General features: G+C 50.5%; 1 protein-coding gene across 1 annotated transcript; it reads left to right on the top strand.

Annotated features, from left to right (window-relative positions):
* Positions 1-1,306: 1,306 nt before the first annotated feature.
* On the top strand, positions 1,307-19,309 carry P4HTM (prolyl 4-hydroxylase, transmembrane). Its single transcript, XM_030956977.1, is given in 9 exon segments — positions 1,307-1,488; positions 1,557-1,708; positions 11,390-11,580; positions 12,600-12,696; positions 14,686-14,848; positions 16,466-16,651; positions 17,050-17,140; positions 17,586-17,709; positions 18,969-19,309. Coding segments are annotated over 9 exon segments (1,416 nt in total). The 3' UTR covers positions 19,199-19,309.
* The last annotated feature ends 25 nt before the right edge of the window (positions 19,310-19,334 follow it).

Genomic DNA, 19,334 nt, shown 5'->3' with positions numbered 1-19,334 from the left:
CTCCTTCTTTCTTTCCTTCCCTCCCTCCCTCTTTTGTGCCCCCACAAAATATTTTGCTATGAATTCTTGTTTGTAGACAAGCCAGACCATGTAACTGTGGTGAGGCTTACTGAACAGGCTGCTGAGATGCTTGGCTGAGGAACAGTAATAAAGATTGCGCAGTGCACCCACTAATTCTTTCAAATTTTCTGAAACTAGAGCTTTGTCAACAGTTCCATTTATTTTTAAACAAAACATCCTTTCTGAAAATGGTGACAGCCCTGGGTTGTACCCACAAATCCTATTGCCATACTCTGGGAAAACAACAGGAATTGCTTTTGCAGCCCAGGCAGGACCATTTCTGTGTTGGTGTTGTACAGAAAGTCATGGCCTTCAAGACAAAGTGTGCAGGGCACAGGGGCTGCTGGCTCTGTGTGTAAGGTGAATGACATTACTCAGGAGGCAGGTGACAGGAAGGAAATGAGGGTTCTCAACACCAGAAGAAAAGGCCATTTCCCTCCCTGTAATAAATACATGGCCCTCTTTGAGTTAACAAGGTTATATGGATGTAGGTAATAAAAAGTGGCTCAGGAGTCATTAATTCTGAGGTACAAGTTTCCCTTTGATGCATTAACTGCTACAGACGTGGAATGTTTGCTCTCTTTTTTCTTTTTTGCACTTGTTTCCAGCTCCTGCGCCAGCCCGACACCTCTCCATCCTTGCATCTGGTACTCTTTTATTTGGGCCTCGCTTGTGTTAGTGCATTGGCTGCCTCACCTCTGTTCGTCCTCAGGCTTCCCAGACTGTAACAAAACGTTTTCTACTGACACCATAAACTGCATGACTGCTGCCCCGCGCAGCGAAGTCTCTGTGCCCGCTCGGGGCAGCAGGAGGTTTCTGTACTATAGTCTTGCACTCTAAATTTTAGACTTTTTAAGCAGGTGAAAAATAGAACTTTATTTTTAAATGAGGCACTTGTTCTGGGAATTCCTTTCTCGGCCCCGGTCTGGTGGGGGCTGTGGGACAGCGCTGAGGTGTGTGGGAGGGCACAGGGCTGCTCCCGCCCCTCGCTTTTCTTCGCGGGCACCAGAGAGGGGCAGGGGCGGCGGAAACCGCCCGGGAGACGGTTGCCAGAGGTGTGCCCGTGGTTTATTTGAAATAAATTGTGACTTTCTAACTTCGGCAGTGTCCCGGCTGTTCTTATCGGTGGCACGGGGAGGGGCGGGGGGGCTCGCGTCGCTGTCCCCGCCCCGCTGTCCCCGCCCCGCGGTGACGCAGCCCCGCCGGGCCGTTGCCGTGGTGACGCGGGGCCGGCCGGGCCGGGGCGATGGCGGCGGCGGAGGCGCGGGCCGACGGGCCCCCGCTGCCCGGCCCGCCGGGGGGCCGCCCGCGGCCCGTCTGCTCCCGGCCCTACTTCCTCGTCCTCATGGTCTTCGCGCACCTCTACGTCCTCAACGTCCTGGGGCTGCTGCTCTTCGTGCACCTCAGCGCCGGCGAGCCCGGCGGGCCGCCCGCCGCCCCCCCCGCCGCCGCCGCCGCCGCCCGCCCGCGCCCTCCCGCGCCTCGAGGGCATCAAGGCAAGGCCGCGACCGGGGGCCGGGGCCCGGGCCGCCGAGCGCTGGGCGCTGACCGCTGCTCTCCCCGCAGGTGGGCCACACGCAGCGGGTGGAGCTGGTGCCCGGCAGGGCCCACGCCGTGCGCACCCTCAGCCTCAAGCCGCTGCTGTTCGGTGAGTACCGGCCCCGCCGGGGCAGCCGCTGCCGGGCCCGGGCGCGCCGGTAGCGGGGGGGTTCTGCCCTGCCGGCGGGGCGGGGGCTGCGTGCGTGTCTGTCTGACACCGCCGCTGCCTTACACCCACTCGGGGGTACATGACTCCCCGCGTGTCGGCATCACCGCCCTGTGCTGCTTTCCTCGGGGCTGCGTTAAACGGAGTGTGGTATCCTTTAAGGTATGTTGATGTTGGTGCAAAATTCACAGAAGTTACGTGTTCTGGATGGCCCACTTTGAAGAATTTGGAAGATTAACCTTTCCAGGTTTTTCAGGTTTCTGTAAAATACTAGGAATAGGCAGCAGATCACTGGCAAGAACCTTGAAGAAGCTGCTCAATACAATGAAAGGACAAACTTTTGTTAATAAATTATTAAAAAACAATTTAGTATTGATGCTTCAGCACTGAGGAAATGAGTAACAGGAGAATTGATAGATTTAAATTCTTCCACCATTTTGTGGCCTGTTCTAGATTTATCTCTATTTTTGGCTTCTCTGATGCACAACCACACAACATTTGCCTTTCAGATATTTTTAAATCTTCTTTACCTTTCTGTGATGCTTTACTGTCACTGGTCAAGTCTCACTAATTGAACTCTGTTCTGGAAAGTCACTGACAATATGCTAAATAATTTGAGGGGGAGGAGTCAATCATTCCAAAATTCCTACTATTGCGAAGTCAGAGAAAACCTGTTGTTTATGAAAAGATAGCACAGAGAATCTTTCAGATGCTTTCTCAATAAAATAAAATAAATAGATTTTTTTCTGATTCCAAATAGATCATATACACTGAAAACCTCACCATGAATTTCTTAGTGGATTTCTGTCTGACATTCACTAAACACACACACCATGCTGGAGCTGATAAACCCACAGCATCACAAAGCCAGTGTCATTTCCAGAACCACAGTCTGAGGCAATTGCTCTGGTTCTCACTGGGGAAACCTCCTGTTTTCTCTTTCCCTGCCTTTCCAGTACCACTGAAGTGAAACAGTTGGTCCTGGCCCCCAAGGAAGGTGCTGAAGATGATAAAAGGCAGGTTTGTCCTGGCAGCAGTAATCCTGCAGTTTTTAACTTCTTGTTCCAGTGCCTCCATTGGTTTTGAGGGAAGCTTTGCTCCCTGAGGATGCCATCACAGACAGTGACAGACATTCTCCATTTGACATGCCATGATTCTGTTCTCCTCTGTCCTCTGATAAGGAGTCCCTTATTTAGAAACTGCGAGTTGCAAGACAGTTCTTATCTCCTGGATGAACCTGCCAGGAGCCAGCTCTGACTTTAAAAGACTTCCAGAGACTTCTCTGTCTATGCAAGCAGTACCAATCTAATTCAAGTAGTTAAAAAAAACTAATTCATTGTATCTCTGTTACTTAAATTAGTGGAAGTGTGTATTTAACTTGGTTGTGTTTGGTGAATACAGAAGCCCTTAGCAAAGACTCTTGAGTTTCTGGGGATTTAACACAAAGTGCTGCAGCATACAAGAGCCAATTCAAGGAAACAGGAAAGTGCCTGATCTGTCATCTTTGCTTTCAGCAGAGCAGGCTGCAGTGGCACCACAGCAGCAGACACTCATGAATGATTTAATGTGTTCTCGGGGCTTCGAGCATGGGCTGGGCACTGTAGGGGAACTTTAGGTTTGGTTTTTAGTTGTGGGTAAGTCACATCTGCATGGAACCCAAGCGTATTTTATGGAGCTATGAAAAAATCCCTGCCCTATTTTTCCCCCCTCTGGCTACAAGGCATCATTTCTAAAGCTTGTAAATCGAACCATCTGTGCAGTTTTCAGTTGGGAAACTCTAGTAATCAAACAACCCTACTAATGGAAAACAAATCAGACAAAGCCTTTTCAACCTTCAGAGCTTTTATGTGTTTTGTTTTCCAAACGCAGTCTCTTCAGAAGATACTGCCATTGCAGGGACCACCTGACAGCAGATTCAGTGGATTGGGCAGCAGTTTCTAAGACAAGACAGTGGAGAGGAATAAAAATAGGAAATTTGGTTGTGTTTTTCTTCTGAGCCTCGGGGAAGAGAAATAAGCACTGCACAAATGTCAGGGCGCAGCTGAATTGCAGTGTGTGTGTTTGAGCGCTCGTTCCAGCCCGCACCAGCGTGAGGAGGAGCCTGCAGTGAGGATTGCTGGTGTGCCCTGTGAACATGGGGACAATGTGTGTGTGTGCCCTGTGAACATGGGGACAGTGTGTGTGTGTGCCCTGTGAACACGGGGACAGTGTGTGTGTGTGTGCCCTATGAACACGGGGAGGCAATGTGTGTGTGTGTGCCCTATGAACACGGGGACAATGTGTGTGTGTGTGTGCCCTGTGAACACGGGGACAATGTGTGTGTGTGTGCCCTATGAACACGGGGACAATGTGTGTGTGTGTGCCCTATGAACACGGGGACAATGTGTGTGTGTGCCCTATGAACACGGGGAGGCGATGTGTGCCCAGCAGACCGATGTGTCCCCTGCAGACCGATGTGTCCCCTGCAGACCGATGTGTCTCCAGCAGACCGGCTGTCTCTGCATGGCGTCGCCAGCAAGGCAGAAAGCATTCCTCCCAAAGGCTGGTTTTTCCACTTGTTTTGGTTTTTTATTTCAGCCACAGGTTTCAACCAATATAGAAAACTTTCCACGGACAGTGCTTTGTTAAGCAGTAGAAATCCTACTTGTTTCCTCATTTGGGAATCTGCTGTTTTCTGCTCTGTGGTCTGGAGCACAGTGTGTGCCCCTGCAGGGAGTGAGAGTCCCGCTCGTGTGAGATAGTGAGCTGCAGAGAGACTGAGTTTTCCCATATTTTTCCCATATTTTCTATCTTCCTTATGTACAGATGGAAAGCCAGGCAGCTGTGAAAGGTTTCTCCCCTGCTCCCATATCAAAACTGCAATATCCTACTGTGCTTGGGCTGGAAATCACCTCCCAGTCCCGAGCAAAGCTGCTGTTCACACCAAAGCAGAGCTTTGAACAGCTGATGTCTCACTCGTGCTCTGCTTTTCTCAAGGTTCTTGTGATATCCCCAGTTACCAGAATCTTCTGATCCACACTGAATTTCTGGTGTTGAAAAGCAGTTGTTTTTCCCTGGTATGAAGAAACCCTCAGCTCTCTGCTCTGTGCCTTTCCTGCTTGAGAATGGCTGTTTCCTTTTGCTTGTGTGGATGCTCATCTCAGTGCAGGAGGCCGAAGGGACAGCATGACTCAAGAGCAGAGTTCAGCATGCAGTTTTTAAGGGGCTGGGCATAGCCAGGGTGGGTTCCTCTCCCCATTAATTTACCTCAGACTGTTCAAGAGTAAAGTATTTGCTCCATTACATAAAAAGTATCATTTCACAGTCAGGGAGACTTTCCTGTAATCTCTGGACAGAAAATAAGCAAGCACTTGGACAGCATCAATGTCTCAGAGTCAAATAATGAATCTGAAATACCAGCTCTGATAATGAGAACTGGAAGGAACTGTTATTAAAGGTTTCTTCTAGTTTGTCCTCACCTGCATAGTTTTGTTGTGATGTTGGATCCTATACAAAGCTGAACATAGCACGTCCTGGATCTACAGAGCATTGTGAGAGGAACTTGTTAAACCTGCATCCTTAAGCTCTGTCTTGGTAAAACAGGGATCTGTAGTGAAGCCCTATCTGTGCACTATGACTGCTTCAAATCACCTAGAAATATCACTGTACATCTCCAAAACACCACCTGCCAGGGAAAGGAGTTTTCTAGCTGTGGGGAGGGGAGCAGTTTCTTGTTGCTGAAGGTGAGATCTTTCAGACCTTCCATCCCGCCTGTTCGGGGCAGCGGTGATGCTTCCACCTCCTCACTGCCTGGTGCAGGTTCCTGTTCCTCTTCTGCCAGGCATAGGCCTTGTTCACCACCACTTTGTCACTCTGCACTTCACCACTGACAACGAAGACCCCTGCCTGAGTGCCTCGCATGATGTTGTGGGCACAGGTGGCATCTATGTCCAGCCACTGCTGGAGCCTGGCGGGGATTTCAGTTCTGAGCAGTGGGCCATGCTTCAGCACCTCCACTTTGGAGGGGTCCAGGTCAAAGTCCGAGATGGTGGTGGTGGTGTTCCTCCTCAGGATTCGGATTTTCACTGCTGCAGGGGTTGGAAAAAGAGCTGTCAGTTTTATTTACTCTTCATAGCTCTCTCCTACCTCAAGACATAGAGCCAGCCCAAGGTTTCTCTGCTGTCTCTGTAATGTGGGGAAGTATCTGTCTAAGCTTTTCCAATTGCAGTGAACTTCTGAAAGTTCTCATTTGAGGTTAGTCTCCAGTACTGAACACTGTTCTTAGAATCACAGAATTATTTAGGTTGGAAAGTACCTCAAAGATCAAGTTCAACCACTGACCCAGCACTGCCCAGTTCACCACTAAACCATGTCCTCAAGTGCCACAACCACGTCTTTCAAATACCTTCAGGGGTGGTGACTCAAGCCCTTCCCTGGGCAGCCTGTTCCAGTGCTTGATAATTCTTTTGGTGAAGAAATTTTTCCTATTACCCAATCTGAACCTCTCCATTGCAACTTGAAGCCATTTTCTCCTGTTCTTGTTACATGGGAGAAAAGGCCTCCTTCTCCTTCTCAATCCATTTCCCTTCTAAGAGTGGCAAAGATGTATCAGTACCACTGCAGAAACCCTGGAGGAATCATGGGCACAGGCAAGCAGATGCATCAAAGTCCTGGTCTTGTGCAAATTACTTGACTTTTCTGTGAGCAGAGATTTCAGGAAGTGACATGACTGACAGCTGCTCAGGATTTGTAACCTTTTTTATTGAAAAATATCTTTATTTTTCTGTATGTGTGCCTGAATTCAGGACAGTATCTTGAAAACTTCCTGCCATGTGATTGAGCAGCCCCAGTGCTGCTGCTTGCTTGGGCTAGGAGATGGAGAGTCACAATACTAGAACAACACTATTAAAGTTTGAAATAGCTGGCATGGAATTTGCTAAAGATTCTTATAGGCATTGATTGAAATGTTTGTCTGCAAGGGAAAACCAGAGTACAGCTTGTTTTTAGCACTTACAGACCAAAACCAAACCAGAGCCCACAGAAATAAATCAGATCTTCACTTTCTGTATTACCAGGAGCTGGGTCCTCCTGCTACCTTACAGGTAAGGTGGAAACTGAAAATCCCTGGGATCTGCTGTAAAAGCTGCAGTTTCTCCAAGTCAGTATGTTATGGCAAAGCTATTTTCTGTCCATGGCACTGCTTGGCTGCTGGAGGGAGTGGTGGCAGTTGAGAGGAAAAGGAGTGAACTCACCAAAATCATTTGCACAGAGGCTTTCCAGGATCTCCCTGGCAGTGCTGGCTTCCTCAAGCTCACAGTCCTTGCAGCTGGCTCGGGGCACTGCTGCAACAGAAATGAGGTTATAACACCCTTGTCAAGCTTCACTGGAAAAGGCACAATGAAATTTTGAGATCTGCAAGTGGTGGCTTGCTGTTTCTTAGTGATGCTTCTTCCTGAGCTACCCAGGCCCTGGAGAGGTACCTCAGACAGGCAAGGTGGGAAATGTTAGACTCTCCTTCCTGTGAAGGGGCAGACACTGCTTGTCAGTGCTTTGTTCAGGCTTGTGTGTGTTGCTGCATGTTAAAACAGCAGTGAAAATGCGTAATGAAGATCTCCTAATTTGGATGAAACAGCAAAACCGGTGGTATGGCCAGACTCCATCCAGTGATGCTGAAATGATGTTGAAATGTCTGTTCTCCCCTTAACTGCTCTTGAATCTCCCCCAGTGTTCATCAGGATCTGAGTGTTAATTGAGTCCTTCAGACAGACTTTTTTCCAGTGTAACTCATGTCTGCAGAGGCTCATGTCCCTTCATGATGTTTCTAATGTTTAGAGAGAAGGCTTGCAAAACATTTCTTTTTGCATGTTTTTAAGCCCTAGACACAGCAGAAAGATCCAGGCTGCAGCTCCATGGCTGCATTGGAAGCACATCTCACTGCTGGGAGTCTGCACTCCATGAGCTCTCCCACTGTGCCTGGGCCGAGGCTTTGCAGCCTTTCCTCCCCCCTGCCCCAAACCCTGCGGGGTCTGATGGCACCCAGGGAGATAATGAATACAGCAGAGAGAGGAACAAGCCACAGCCAATGTTATGCTAATTTTCTATACACGGTTCCCAGAGAGAACAAAACTAGAATTTGTATTTTTTTTTAAATACAGCTTAAAACCAGAAATATGCAGAATAGAAACAAGTATGCAGAATAGAAACAAGTCATAGGATCATCCTTTTGAGCTTTCAGTGTTACATATGGGAAAATACATGAAGAAAAAAAAACCTCTTACTTCTCCTGCTTGAGGAATTTTCATCCATGGAGACTGCTGCAATGCACAGCTCATGATCTGCAGGGAACTTGTTGCAGTTGAGGATTTCGGGCCAGGGGTAGCCGTAACAAGCCATGACGGGCGCACAGCTTCTCTTGACGGCCTCGCAGAGGCTGCGGCAGGGGAAGATGAGCCTGGAGAGGGGATGGGCATTCAGCGCCTCCGTGTGCCTGCCCGGAGGCTGAGGGTCGAGCCCCAACACCACTGCTGCTGCACAGGGCTGTGTGAAGGGTTAGCAGGCAGTTTGGGGATCTTTGACTTTTTTTTTTTTTTTTTAACATTCCTGTCCAGGAAGCAAGCAAGGAATTTCTGAGGACAGGAGGGATGAGGCAAGCTGCCAGAAGCCCTTCACCTTAGGGGTCTTCTCTAGTTGTGCAAAGACTGCTTACCTTTACAGGTGCCTGATTAAACACCAAATTTCCTTAGCAGCTCTGTACTTTGAGAGCTGTACCTCAAAACTGGGGATGTGTTTCTGCTGCTGTAACTGTTGGGAAACTGAGAAACCATATGTTTGGGGCAGGAGTTGGGGTGAGGGGCTGCACAGGAGGTGGGAGGTGGAGCTGGTGTGTGCCAGCAGCCGCTGCAGTGAATGAGGGGCTGGCCAGGGCATGTGGCAGCAGTGCCTGGGGTGAGAGAGCAGAAGAACCCCAAGGAGGGAACATATTTCTGCTTCTGTGATGTGAAACGCTCATGTTTTGCTTTCAGAGGGATGTTCCCTGCTGAGTAATCCAATTGTCCCTTGCCGGGAGCAGCAGCACTGCTTGTTGGGGACTGCACAGATCACATCGAATGCATTTTCTCTCGGGAGGCACACGGAGTCGTGCTCCTGCAGGGAGTTAACTGCTACACTGAAATAACTCATAAAAGCATCTTACCTGTCCAAACAGATGGGTGCAAAGAGGGAGCAGAGGAAAATCCTAGCGTCTGGGTGGCACTCCCTGGCTAGCAAGGGCAGCCAGCTGGAAGACTGCTGGATGACTTCTGTCATGGTCTCATGCTCCAGCAGGTTGGGGATCCTCATGTCGGAGTAGCCGATGTCGTAGCAGAGGGCCATGTGCTGAGGGATGGGCATGCAGCTGGAGGATCTCCTCAGGTAGCTCCCCCGGGCGCCTGGAGAGCCCCAGAGCAGCAGGCGAGCCAGCAGACCCAGCAGCCACGGGCCACCCAACCTCCAGGGGTGCCTGCCAAGGGACCTGACCATGCTTGGAGCAAGTGAACCGACAGCACACCCCGCACTGAGCTGCTCCTGCCTGTGGAATGCCTTTTATAGCCTACGAGCCACCTCTTTGTCAATCCATCCTCATTAAGTGCGGCCCTTTCAGAGCCCTCATGGGGAAGACAATGCTCCAATTTTCATTTGCCAGAGGCCCCGATTGTTTGTATTTTAGCAGGGGTTTGGCTTAGATCAGCAGGTGTGGAAATGAGGGCAGTTGGGGAGGGGTGAATGACTTGGCCCATGTGTCTTGGGGCTCTTTCAGCCAAGATTGAATCTCTGTTTGACACCAGTGCTCCAACCCATCCCCTTTCTCTTGCTCCAGGATTAGTCATTATTTCATAAACCGTAATGTTTTCCTCTCTTTTGTTTTTTGTAAAAGCAATCAAGTGTTGCTTAAAGTCAATTAGGAGGCATTTGTTTAGCTGGATCTATTGTTGAGCAGGCAGGGAGATAGGATGGTCTCACAGCCACAAGTTAACTGTTTGGGAGAGCTGGGGGCAGAGAGGAACTAATTTGCAGCTGTGGAGCCAAGTTGTTTGCAGACAGATTTGGCAGCACTCAGCTGGAAACCTCCTCACCTTGCAACCTGCATGACCACACACTTTCCAGTTAACAGAATTCCTGCTTCATTCTGAAATCCCCTTACTGCCACTGAAGAATGGAATTGTCCTTCCTCCAGCATGTAATTAAGATTCCATCAGCCATCATTGTTGTAGCCCAGTTTGGGGAACTGGAAATACTGGGAGTGTTGGTTGCCAGTGCACATGGTTCATTTGGACCTGGTGCTGTGCCATGAGGTTCAAACTGGTCAGTAGAGGCTCCAGCTCTGAAGCATCCTCTGGCACAAGGACCCTGTGCTGCCTGTGGCAGAAATTGTTTCCTTGGAGTGTGTTATGGATACAGCTGGCTGCATTGTGTTCCTGGGGCTTCCCAGGAACAGCTCATTTTCTACAGGGCTGGTTCTGGTCTGTGCTTAGCAAGAAGCCAACTGCTTATTGACAGCTTGAGCCGATAGGGTTGATTTCAGGTCATGAAAGTAATTAATTTTTCCCTCCATTTGAGGATTGCTGCTGTAGTTGATCTATAACATGTCCTTGGCACATACCTGCAGGAGCTCTAGGGAGCTGCAATTTGGAGAGTAGGACCTTGGGTCTAGGAGCATTTAACCTGTCCTGCATTGGTGATTTTCCTTTCCCTTTTCAAAAGTCTCAGCAGCTCATAACAAGGTCACCATAGCTGTGACAGACACCAGCCAGGAGGATCCTCTGAACCTCCTGGGCCACAGTGTAACTGTGCTCTGGAATGGGACCTTGCCAGTGCTGTCCAAGTGTGTCCCAGTGTACCATGCAGCTAGAAGTCTCCTAGCCTCGTGGTCATCCATGGATTTCTCTGCACTTTAATTTGCTTGGGATTGTGGAATTGCCTGATTGCTGCTGGGTTTGTGCTGCAAAGGAAGGCTGGAGATACCTGGGTATGGAGTCTGGCATCATCCACATCCAGTATTTTCCTCTTTAACATTGCATTTGAAGACCATTTTTAGTGGGAGAATCAAGAGAATGAGTGGGAGTAAGTTAGAATTTTTCCCCTTTCTGTTTGAGTTTCATAATAGAGCGCTGTGCCATGCTCCCCTGACAGGGATTTGGTTTTGTGCAAAGTGCCATCCTCTCCACATGAGAGCAAGGAAGTCTGAAGCCCTGGCCATCACCACGGCCCACTGTAATGATTTTTGGCCTCCCTTCCGGTAAAGCAGCAGTTCCCAGACTGTGATCCACATGGCACCTTTGAAATGGTAATATGCAGTGATATGCACGTGTTTGTTCACTCCTTTGTCCATTGTGGTATCTGTGAGAGAGTTTAAGGGCTTGACCCCAGGATCCAAACATTTAGGAACTGCTGCTATAAAAATACCTGCCTCCAGCAGCTCAGGTGTGTGGTGTGTGTCTTTGAGAGCCCTTTTGGTAGAAGGGTGGATGTTTTTGAAAGTCTCAAACTTAGTTCCTAAATTTTCCCCCTACCTATTTTGATTTTTTTTTCCTGAGAGTCCTGCTACCAGCATGGGATCCCACTGTTACAGTTCCTCAGTCTCTGTTCCTGCTCACACTTTTGCTGCAGAAATCCCTGACTTCCTGACAGAGGAGGAGTGCAAGCTCATTGTCCATCTGGCAAAGCTAAAGGGACTACAGAAGAGCCAGATCCTACCAACAGAGGACTATGAGGAAGCCATGGAAATGATTGAAATCAGCCAGATGGACATTTTCAATCTGCTGGATCACAATCAGGATGGGCAGCTGCAGCTCAAAGAGGTAGAGTGTGGGGCAGACTGGGGAAGGTGTGCTGGAGACCCTCTGGCACATCCCTTCATCAGATGCTCTTGGTTACTCATGTGGGGGGGCCAGAGCCCAGGATATACCAATCGCAATTTGCTTAATTTTAATGCCTCAGAATTTGTGCTGGCCTTCAGAATGGAAGTTTCTGGGCAATGTGCAGCAGCTGTCATGCTGTTGGGAGGCAGGAAGTCCTTGGCAGGACATGTGTGTTTTGAATATGCTGGATAAAATGTTCCTGTGCTGTGGGTTGTTGCCTCTTGCTGTGTGTCCTGGGAAGTGAGTTTGTCACGCAGGCCCTGCTTTGTGCAGCTTGTGGGGAACTTACTGTGTGAATTCACAAGCCCCAGCAAAGCCACCCCTATTGATGAGCCAAGGGGAATAATAAGCCTCTTGTCCACAGCTCTTCAGCACCCTTGCATCAGGGCAGGTACTGACAGTTCAAGTGTGTCCCTCCTCAGGCTCCCATTCCAGGTGAAGCTGGGAGTCTGAACCATCCTGTGCACCATGAGTGCTGTGGAGTATGGGGAGCTGTGCCAGTGACAGCCCAGGGCAAGGCTCCTTTCTCTCAAGGTCAGAGCCTGCTGAGAGCTGTTCAGGCTTCTGCATCTCTCTGCACATGTTGAAGGGAAGATTTTTGTTCCAAGCCCTTACCTTGGACAACTAAAAGCATTCACTCATCAATACCAATATAATCATCAATAGCTTTACTTTCGCTTCAAGAGAAAGCTGTGCTCTCTCCACCTCAGGACTGGTTAACCAAGTCCCAGCAGTCATTTGCCATGACCTAAACTGGAAATAACAGCACTCAGCAGCAGCACTCTGTGTGTGGCTGCCAGATGATTCTCACTGCAATCGTCTTTCTGCAGAAATGTACAGATGCCTGTCTGGCTGATGTGCTGTGGGGGAGATCCCACCAGGCCTCCTGCAGGGAATCTCTAGGGTCTCAGGAGTGCAAGAAACCAGTGGGGTTTTTTTGATCCATTTATGAATTTCAGGTGTTGACCCATACCCGACTTGGAAACGGCAGGTGGATGACCCCTGAGAACATCCGGGAGATGTACACAGCGGTCAAAGCTGATCCTGATGGGAATGGTAAGAGCAGCTTCATGGGAATCCCTTCACCCTCGGCACCTTGGACACCTTGCACAGCCATATAGGGCAGAGCAAGAACCCTGTCCCTGCCCAGGCCTTTTTTTCTGGCTGAATTCTTTGAAGGGAAGTAGCACTGCCCTAGACGCCATCTCAGGGAAGTACGTGCAGGGTAACCCTCTTACTGCAGCACTCCTGCATCACCACTCTAGTGGCTAGGTGATCCCACTGCCTGGGCTTGGATCTTGCTGGAGCAGGACCAGACCACAATTCTGCACTGCCTTTCCCCTGTCAGACCTGCCTTGGTTCATGCTCTGCTGTAACAGGATCTTAGGATCTTCTGATACAGAGCTCTTGTTACCTGGGATGCAAGTGTTCAGACACACATTGCATGTCCCCCCGTTTTCAGGGAGCTTTTGCAGCAGGCCAAGAGGCACCTGCCACTGTGAGGGGAGAGTGGAATGAGTGGAGATGGAGGTGATCTTGTCTGTCAGCCTTTGGGGCTGATCCCCCCCTCTGCCACTGCAGCCTCTCTGTATTCCATGAGGCCACTTCTGCCCCTCCTGCCCCTGGCCTCCCAAGGGCTCCTGCTGATCCGGACATACACTCTAACCTCTGCTGCTCTAATTAGAGTGGCCTCAATTAAGCAACACTCCATTTCCTAATCAAATTAAGTGAATGCACAGTCTCTTCCAGTGACCTGGCATTGAGAGCTGCCCAGGAGGAGCTGCTTTGGAGTTGAAGCAGTAGCAGTGTGAAAGCATAAATATCCGGAGGGCACCCTGTGCAACTCTCCTCCAGGCTGGTGGCATTCTTGGCAGGGGTATGACTGAGTCCTCAGTGGCTTTTCCACCATTCTGGACATTAACAAATGAAAGGTCCTGTTAAAGGGCTATTGGCAGGACCTTGCTTCCAGAGTGCTGCTTCCCTCTGTTGTTAGATTGGTACATGACACTGAGAGACCAGGTCACAACCTGGATGTGGCACTGCGTCATCAAAGACTGTGGGGAGTCAGGGGAAGTGCGGACAGAGAGACACTAGGAATAATAACAGTGGATCATTTGGTCGCGACCTGAGGATGTGGCACCTGAGGAACTGTCCCTGGCTGACCCTTGTGGCTGGTCCTTCCTCCTGCCAGGGGGTGCTCGTGCCCAGGGAGCAGAGCTGGCACCCAGCAGCACTGGGTTTGATGCCTGAGTGAGCTCCTCTCCCAGCCCATGGTGTGTGCAGGGCAGCCCAGGGCAGTGCACTGCATGCTGCTATCAGGGACCTGTGCAAGGCTTCCCCTTCTCCAGAGAGAGGAAACAACAAATGTGAGGATTTTCCTGAAGCTGAGAAAGAGTCCAACCCTTGCTGATTCCAGCTGAGTGCAAACAAGAAATACCTGTTTTAGGAGAAACTGCTTTATGCTTCTTGCTTTTCTGTTATTTCTATTTACGCAAGACCATACTGTCATGCATTCCTCATTTATGTTTTGAAGTTACACAAATGCAGGAGAATGTACTGCTTATTTTGGGTTTGGCTTTTTCTTAATTACCCTGCAAGATCATATAGAAAATGTGGTCTGAGGTCCCACTCTGTCCTTAAATGTTGATTTAAATGTCTAAATAATAAGCCTCAAGACATTGGGTGGCACAGACTTTCTTGTGCATATCAGAACTGTAGTGTCTGTTTCTCTCTTTTGATACATTGATTTGTGGGTTTCAGGAGCTTTTTAAAGTTTAAAATGGTGTTTTTGCCCGTCCCAGTTCTGACCCTGCACAGTTCACTTTGGCAGGTTGCTCTGTGTCCCCTGCTGCAGGTGAGAGCATTGCTGGAGCCCATGATCATGGGCAGAAGGGGTGCAGCCTGTGCTGCGCACAGTGAGCCCTGACTGGGGTCTGTGTGAGGAAGGCAGTTTCTGCAGTGCCCTCAGCTGGTGGTTCTTTGAGTACAGGATGCGAGAACTGTTACCTGCACCAGAGTCAGGTGGCTTTTCCTGTGTTCCCATAGGTGTGCTAAGTTTGGAGGAGTTCAAGCAGTTGAATATCCGTGATTTCCACAAGTACATGGGAAGCCAGAAAGTGAAGATGAGTGACTTGGTGCGCAACAGCCAGCACACCTGGCTGTACCAGGGCGAGGGGGCACACCAGGTCATGAGAGCCATTCGGCAAAGGTAAGGGCCAGGGAGCTGAGGGGAGGTTGGGTTTGGGTAGGCACAAGCATCACCTATGTGCTGGGAGAGGCAGTGGTAGACTTGCTAATATTCACACTTCCTAATTGTGTGAAAAGTCCTTGGAGTATAAAGAGCAATGAACACAGACAAAATGGAGAGAGGAGGTTTTCATTAGAAGAAGAATTTGCATTGTCCTGTGGAAAGGGAAAAAGAAAAAAATCGAGCCTTTCAGCATCTCCATTCACTTTTGGGAACAGCCCTATAAAACCAGGAAGATTTGGCAGTATATGAAATCATTCATTCTAATTAGTAACTGAGCTTACTGGGAGAAACTGCCGGTTCCAGTGCTGTCTGGGTGCCAGCAGTTACTGTCATTTGCTTTAGTTACTCATGCATTTCACTGAAATCTGTCTTTGCTGTTCAGAGCTGACTTTTTAAAAAGCACGACTTCACCTTAAATTAGTCAAGTTAGTTTAATCCTCCAAGCACACATATTGTAGGGCAGCTCATGGCAGATGGGAGAACCTCTTACCTTTCCCTTCATCTCAGATTTGGTACTGGGAAGAGCTGAAGCCCAGCACAAACGCCAGATCATGTAGCTATAGTGAGTTTCAGATAATTGGCTGGAGACTCGTTTGTTCTTGTGGTGCTGGTCCTCACCCAGAACGTGGGTGGGTAAAATCTGTCCTGAGGCCTGAAAAACAGCTGTTGGCTCCTCCTTTTCTTCAGTGCATTCCAGTGGGAAAATGGGGTCACATATTGCCTTGATTAGAGCAGACTGTGGCTGTCACCTTCTCTGTGCCAGCTAGCCAGCGCACACAGGCATCGACATTCCGCTTGCATGCTCTGCAGTTGGCCACTGTCAGGAGGATGTGAAGACCCAGCACTGAAGGAAGCTGTTGGTCCTCCTGGGACCAGGCAGCGCCTGCAGGGGCTTTGCCATCCTGCCCGGGTGCCACATTGTCCTTGCACCTGCCCCAAGGGCTTCACCAGTCCGGATTCTCAGAGCTCTGAGTGTTCTTTGGCAGGTCTCAAGACGTACCTGCTTGCCTTGGGGATGATCTCAGATGTAGCAGTGGAAAAATCCCAGAGCAGGAGGGCTCCGGTCTCCTTGATCACTTCCAGTGCCCCTCTGCCCTGGGGGAGGCTGCTGAAAAGGCAACAGGGAAAGGTGAGTTAGGTGACAAGACTGTTCCTAGAGCTAGTCTCTCGTTCACTCTCAGCAGGGGTCCTGTGCTTTGCTAACTGTCCCCGAGGTCTGTAGGTGGTGTGCAGGAGTCCAGAGAAGTGATGAGATGGCACATGAAGGCTCCAGGGACATGCACAGAAGGGATCTTGCTGAGCAAGCAGTCTTCCTGAGAGCAGTCCTGCTAGAGATGCTGCCTTCAGTTTTGTTTTGGTTTTTTATTAACCTTGATGAGGGTTTTCTGAGCCGATGCTGATGGTCCAACAGATGAGTAAGGACCTGGTTGTCTCTTGGCATGCTCGCTGCAGCCCATCCGTCTCTCCGGTCTTTTGGGAAGGGGGTTCTCTTTCTCTGGGTTTATTCACTGCTTGGGAGTAGTGGCTGACGAGGGTGAGGGTGGCTTTGCACTCAGCAGCTCTGCTCCTCCCCAGGGTAATGCGCCTCACTCGCTTGCCCCCCGAGATCGTGGAGCACAGCGAGCCCCTGCAGGTTGTGCGGTACGACCAGGGAGGGCACTACCACGCCCACATGGACAGCGGCCCCGTGTTCCCTGAGACTGCCTGCAGCCACACCAAGCTTGTTGCCAATGAAAGCGCTCCCTTTGAGACCTCCTGCCGGTAAGCTCTGCCCTGAGCATGTTAGACAAGGGCTGTGAAGAGCCATTTCACCTCACCTCATCTTGCCTGGGACTCAGTGCTCTGGTTGTGGGCTCACAAATCAGCTCAGGACATCACAGCCATGAAGGGGTTTTAAAGGGGAGGTGGGTAAATCCCACCTGGGTCCACGCAAGGAAGGTGGAGTGGGTGGGCCTGCCCCAGCAGAGCCTAGAAGCACACTCATTACTCTGGGTAGGGGTTTTCTTTGTTGTCCTTGGAGAAAAGCTGATGGTGTAAGTCATGTGCAGTGTGATGTCTTGGAGGAGCCACTGTATTTAGAGTGGAGCAGCTTGGCATGGGGAGCCCCTGTGCATCTCCTCCTGCTCCAGGTGTGTCTCCTGACAGTCTCTGTCTTGCAGGTATGTGACCGTGCTGTTCTACCTGAACAATGTGACTGGGGGAGGTGAAACAGTCTTTCCTATTGCTGATAACAGGACATATGAAGAGATGGTAAATGAACCTCCCTACGTGTTACCCGTGGGGATTCTGAGTCCCTCTTGGAATGTCTTTATTCACTGTCGCTGCAGAAGGGGTCTGGTGTGTTAGGTTGGTGTGCATTAGCATTTGCAGCTAGAGCATGGGGAGACCGTGCTCCACTTACAGTCTTTTTCCTCTGAGGACAGGGGAGGAGGCACAGAGCTTTGACAGCTCAGGTCTCCCTGCTCAGAGGTGTGAGGTGTCAGGCAAAGTGTTAAGAAATGGCAGCTGCTCAGAAACAGGTTATGAACCTCCTGGGGCCTGAAACTGGCTGCTCCAGGTGGCTTATGAAAGCTCCTGCATCAACTTTAAGCCATCCTGTGGAACACTCAGGCAAGGGTGAGGGGCAGGGGCAAACCCAGTATGTGTGCCTTGTTCCAGCCCTGTTTGTGACATCTTCCCTATGGTTTCTGTCCAGTCTTTGATCCAGAACGACATTGACCTGCGAGATACTCGGAAAAACTGTGACAAGGGCAATTTGCGAGTGAAACCTCAGCAAGGCACTGCTGTCTTCTGGTACAACTACCTGTCAGATGGAGAAGGTACAGGCTCACTTCAAAACTGGGCTCCTGGGAGGGGTGGGACTGCAGTAGGTGACAGCCATCATCTCCTTGCTACAGCTGGGAGCTCAAAGAGCTGCCTGCTAGTGGGAACTGTAGAGTCTTTTTGTCAACAGCTGAGTAGGAGCTTCCTGACTCTGAAAGGCCTTTGTTTACAGGCAGTAGGTCAGTGGCTCCTGATGTCTTTGGGCGACAGGACTAGCTAGCAAACAAAGACCTTGGCTGCACTCGCCATCACCAGCTGCCTTCCATCCCACTGTGCAAGCTGAAACTCCTGCTGGAACTTGGTCTGCAATTCAAAATGTGTCACTGATGTGGTGTTGCCCAAAGGGGTGGAGAGGGGAGGTAGACAAAGGCGCGACCATCAGCTCTGCAGCATGAGGACACATGGGCCACCCCATGCCATGCTTGGGGCCAGTGCCTGCTTTGTAGCTCAGCTGCAGCCCCACGATGTGTCCTTGGGCTGTTTTTGTCATGAAGCGCTGTGCGGTTTTCCCTGACATGCTGGGAATGAACATTAATCTTTAGGGCTGCCGGTGAGTTCGGCTCCAGAGGGTTTCCATGGCAGATTTTGAGCTTTGGTTGGAGGAAGGAGTGTAATGTCCCAGGTCCCCTGAGGGCAGCCCATGTTTCCATCTCTAGAAAATCCACAGAGGAGGTCACAAGACCAGTGTTTGGGCTGTTGGGTGATAAGAGCAAGAATTGTCGCTCTCCTACTAGAAGAGCCCTGTTGTGTTTTTACGAGCAATTTGTTCCTAAATGGAAAGTGGCTGCTGATGCAAGTCTGCCACAGAAAAACGATAGGATCGTTGTAAACAGATCATTTAGAACTGCTGAAATGCAATCTCTAAAACGGCTGCAAGCCTCTGGATTCCTCAGGCTTTTTAGTGGCAGAACCCATCTCTTCTGTGCCAGCCTTCCTTTTTGCAAGAGAGCTGAGAAAGACAGGCTGTGATCTGGATTGTGATAGCCACTTGTGCTGAGTGGAGAGATGGAGGCAGTGGGCATTTTGCACTCACGGAGCCTGCCCTGATGAACTTCTTGTAAGCGCTAGGGTGAAATAGCGCTAAGATGGAGGGGTGCAGGGAAAAGTATCTGCTGTAAGATGCATCTGAGCTCAAATCCAAGCAGGTAGTACAGGCAGGAGAGATAGCATCGGTGTTTGCTGGCCGTGTGTTCCTGTGTGGTCTCAGCTGTGCCTGCCTTCCTATGACACCGTCTAACGGGGCTCTGCTCCGCAGGCTGGGTGGGGGAGCTGGACGACTTCGCTCTGCACGGGGGCTGCCTGGTCACCCAAGGCACCAAGTGGATCGCCAACAACTGGATCAACGTGGACCCCAACCGCCGGCGGCAGCAGCAGTTCCAGCAGGAGATGGAGCGCTTTGCGGGGTCCGAGACGGGGGCCGGAGCCGGAGCCCCGGGCGAGTGGACAGTGGACAAGGCCTACAGCGGGGTGCACCTGGAGCTGTAGTGCCGGGAATGCCGCGCGTGTCCTTTTCCCGCGCAGGGCGGGGAGGGCGGGGCCGCGGGCCGAGTGCGCGGCGGGGCCGCGTCGCGCGCCAATAAAGCGTGGGAGACACGGGCGCTGCCTCCGCGTGCTCGGGGCG

Source organism: Camarhynchus parvulus, chromosome 12 (assembly GCF_901933205.1).
Source record: "Camarhynchus parvulus chromosome 12, STF_HiC, whole genome shotgun sequence".
NCBI lineage: Eukaryota > Metazoa > Chordata > Aves > Passeriformes > Thraupidae > Camarhynchus > Camarhynchus parvulus.
This window is presented reverse-complemented; position numbering and strand designations above follow the sequence as displayed.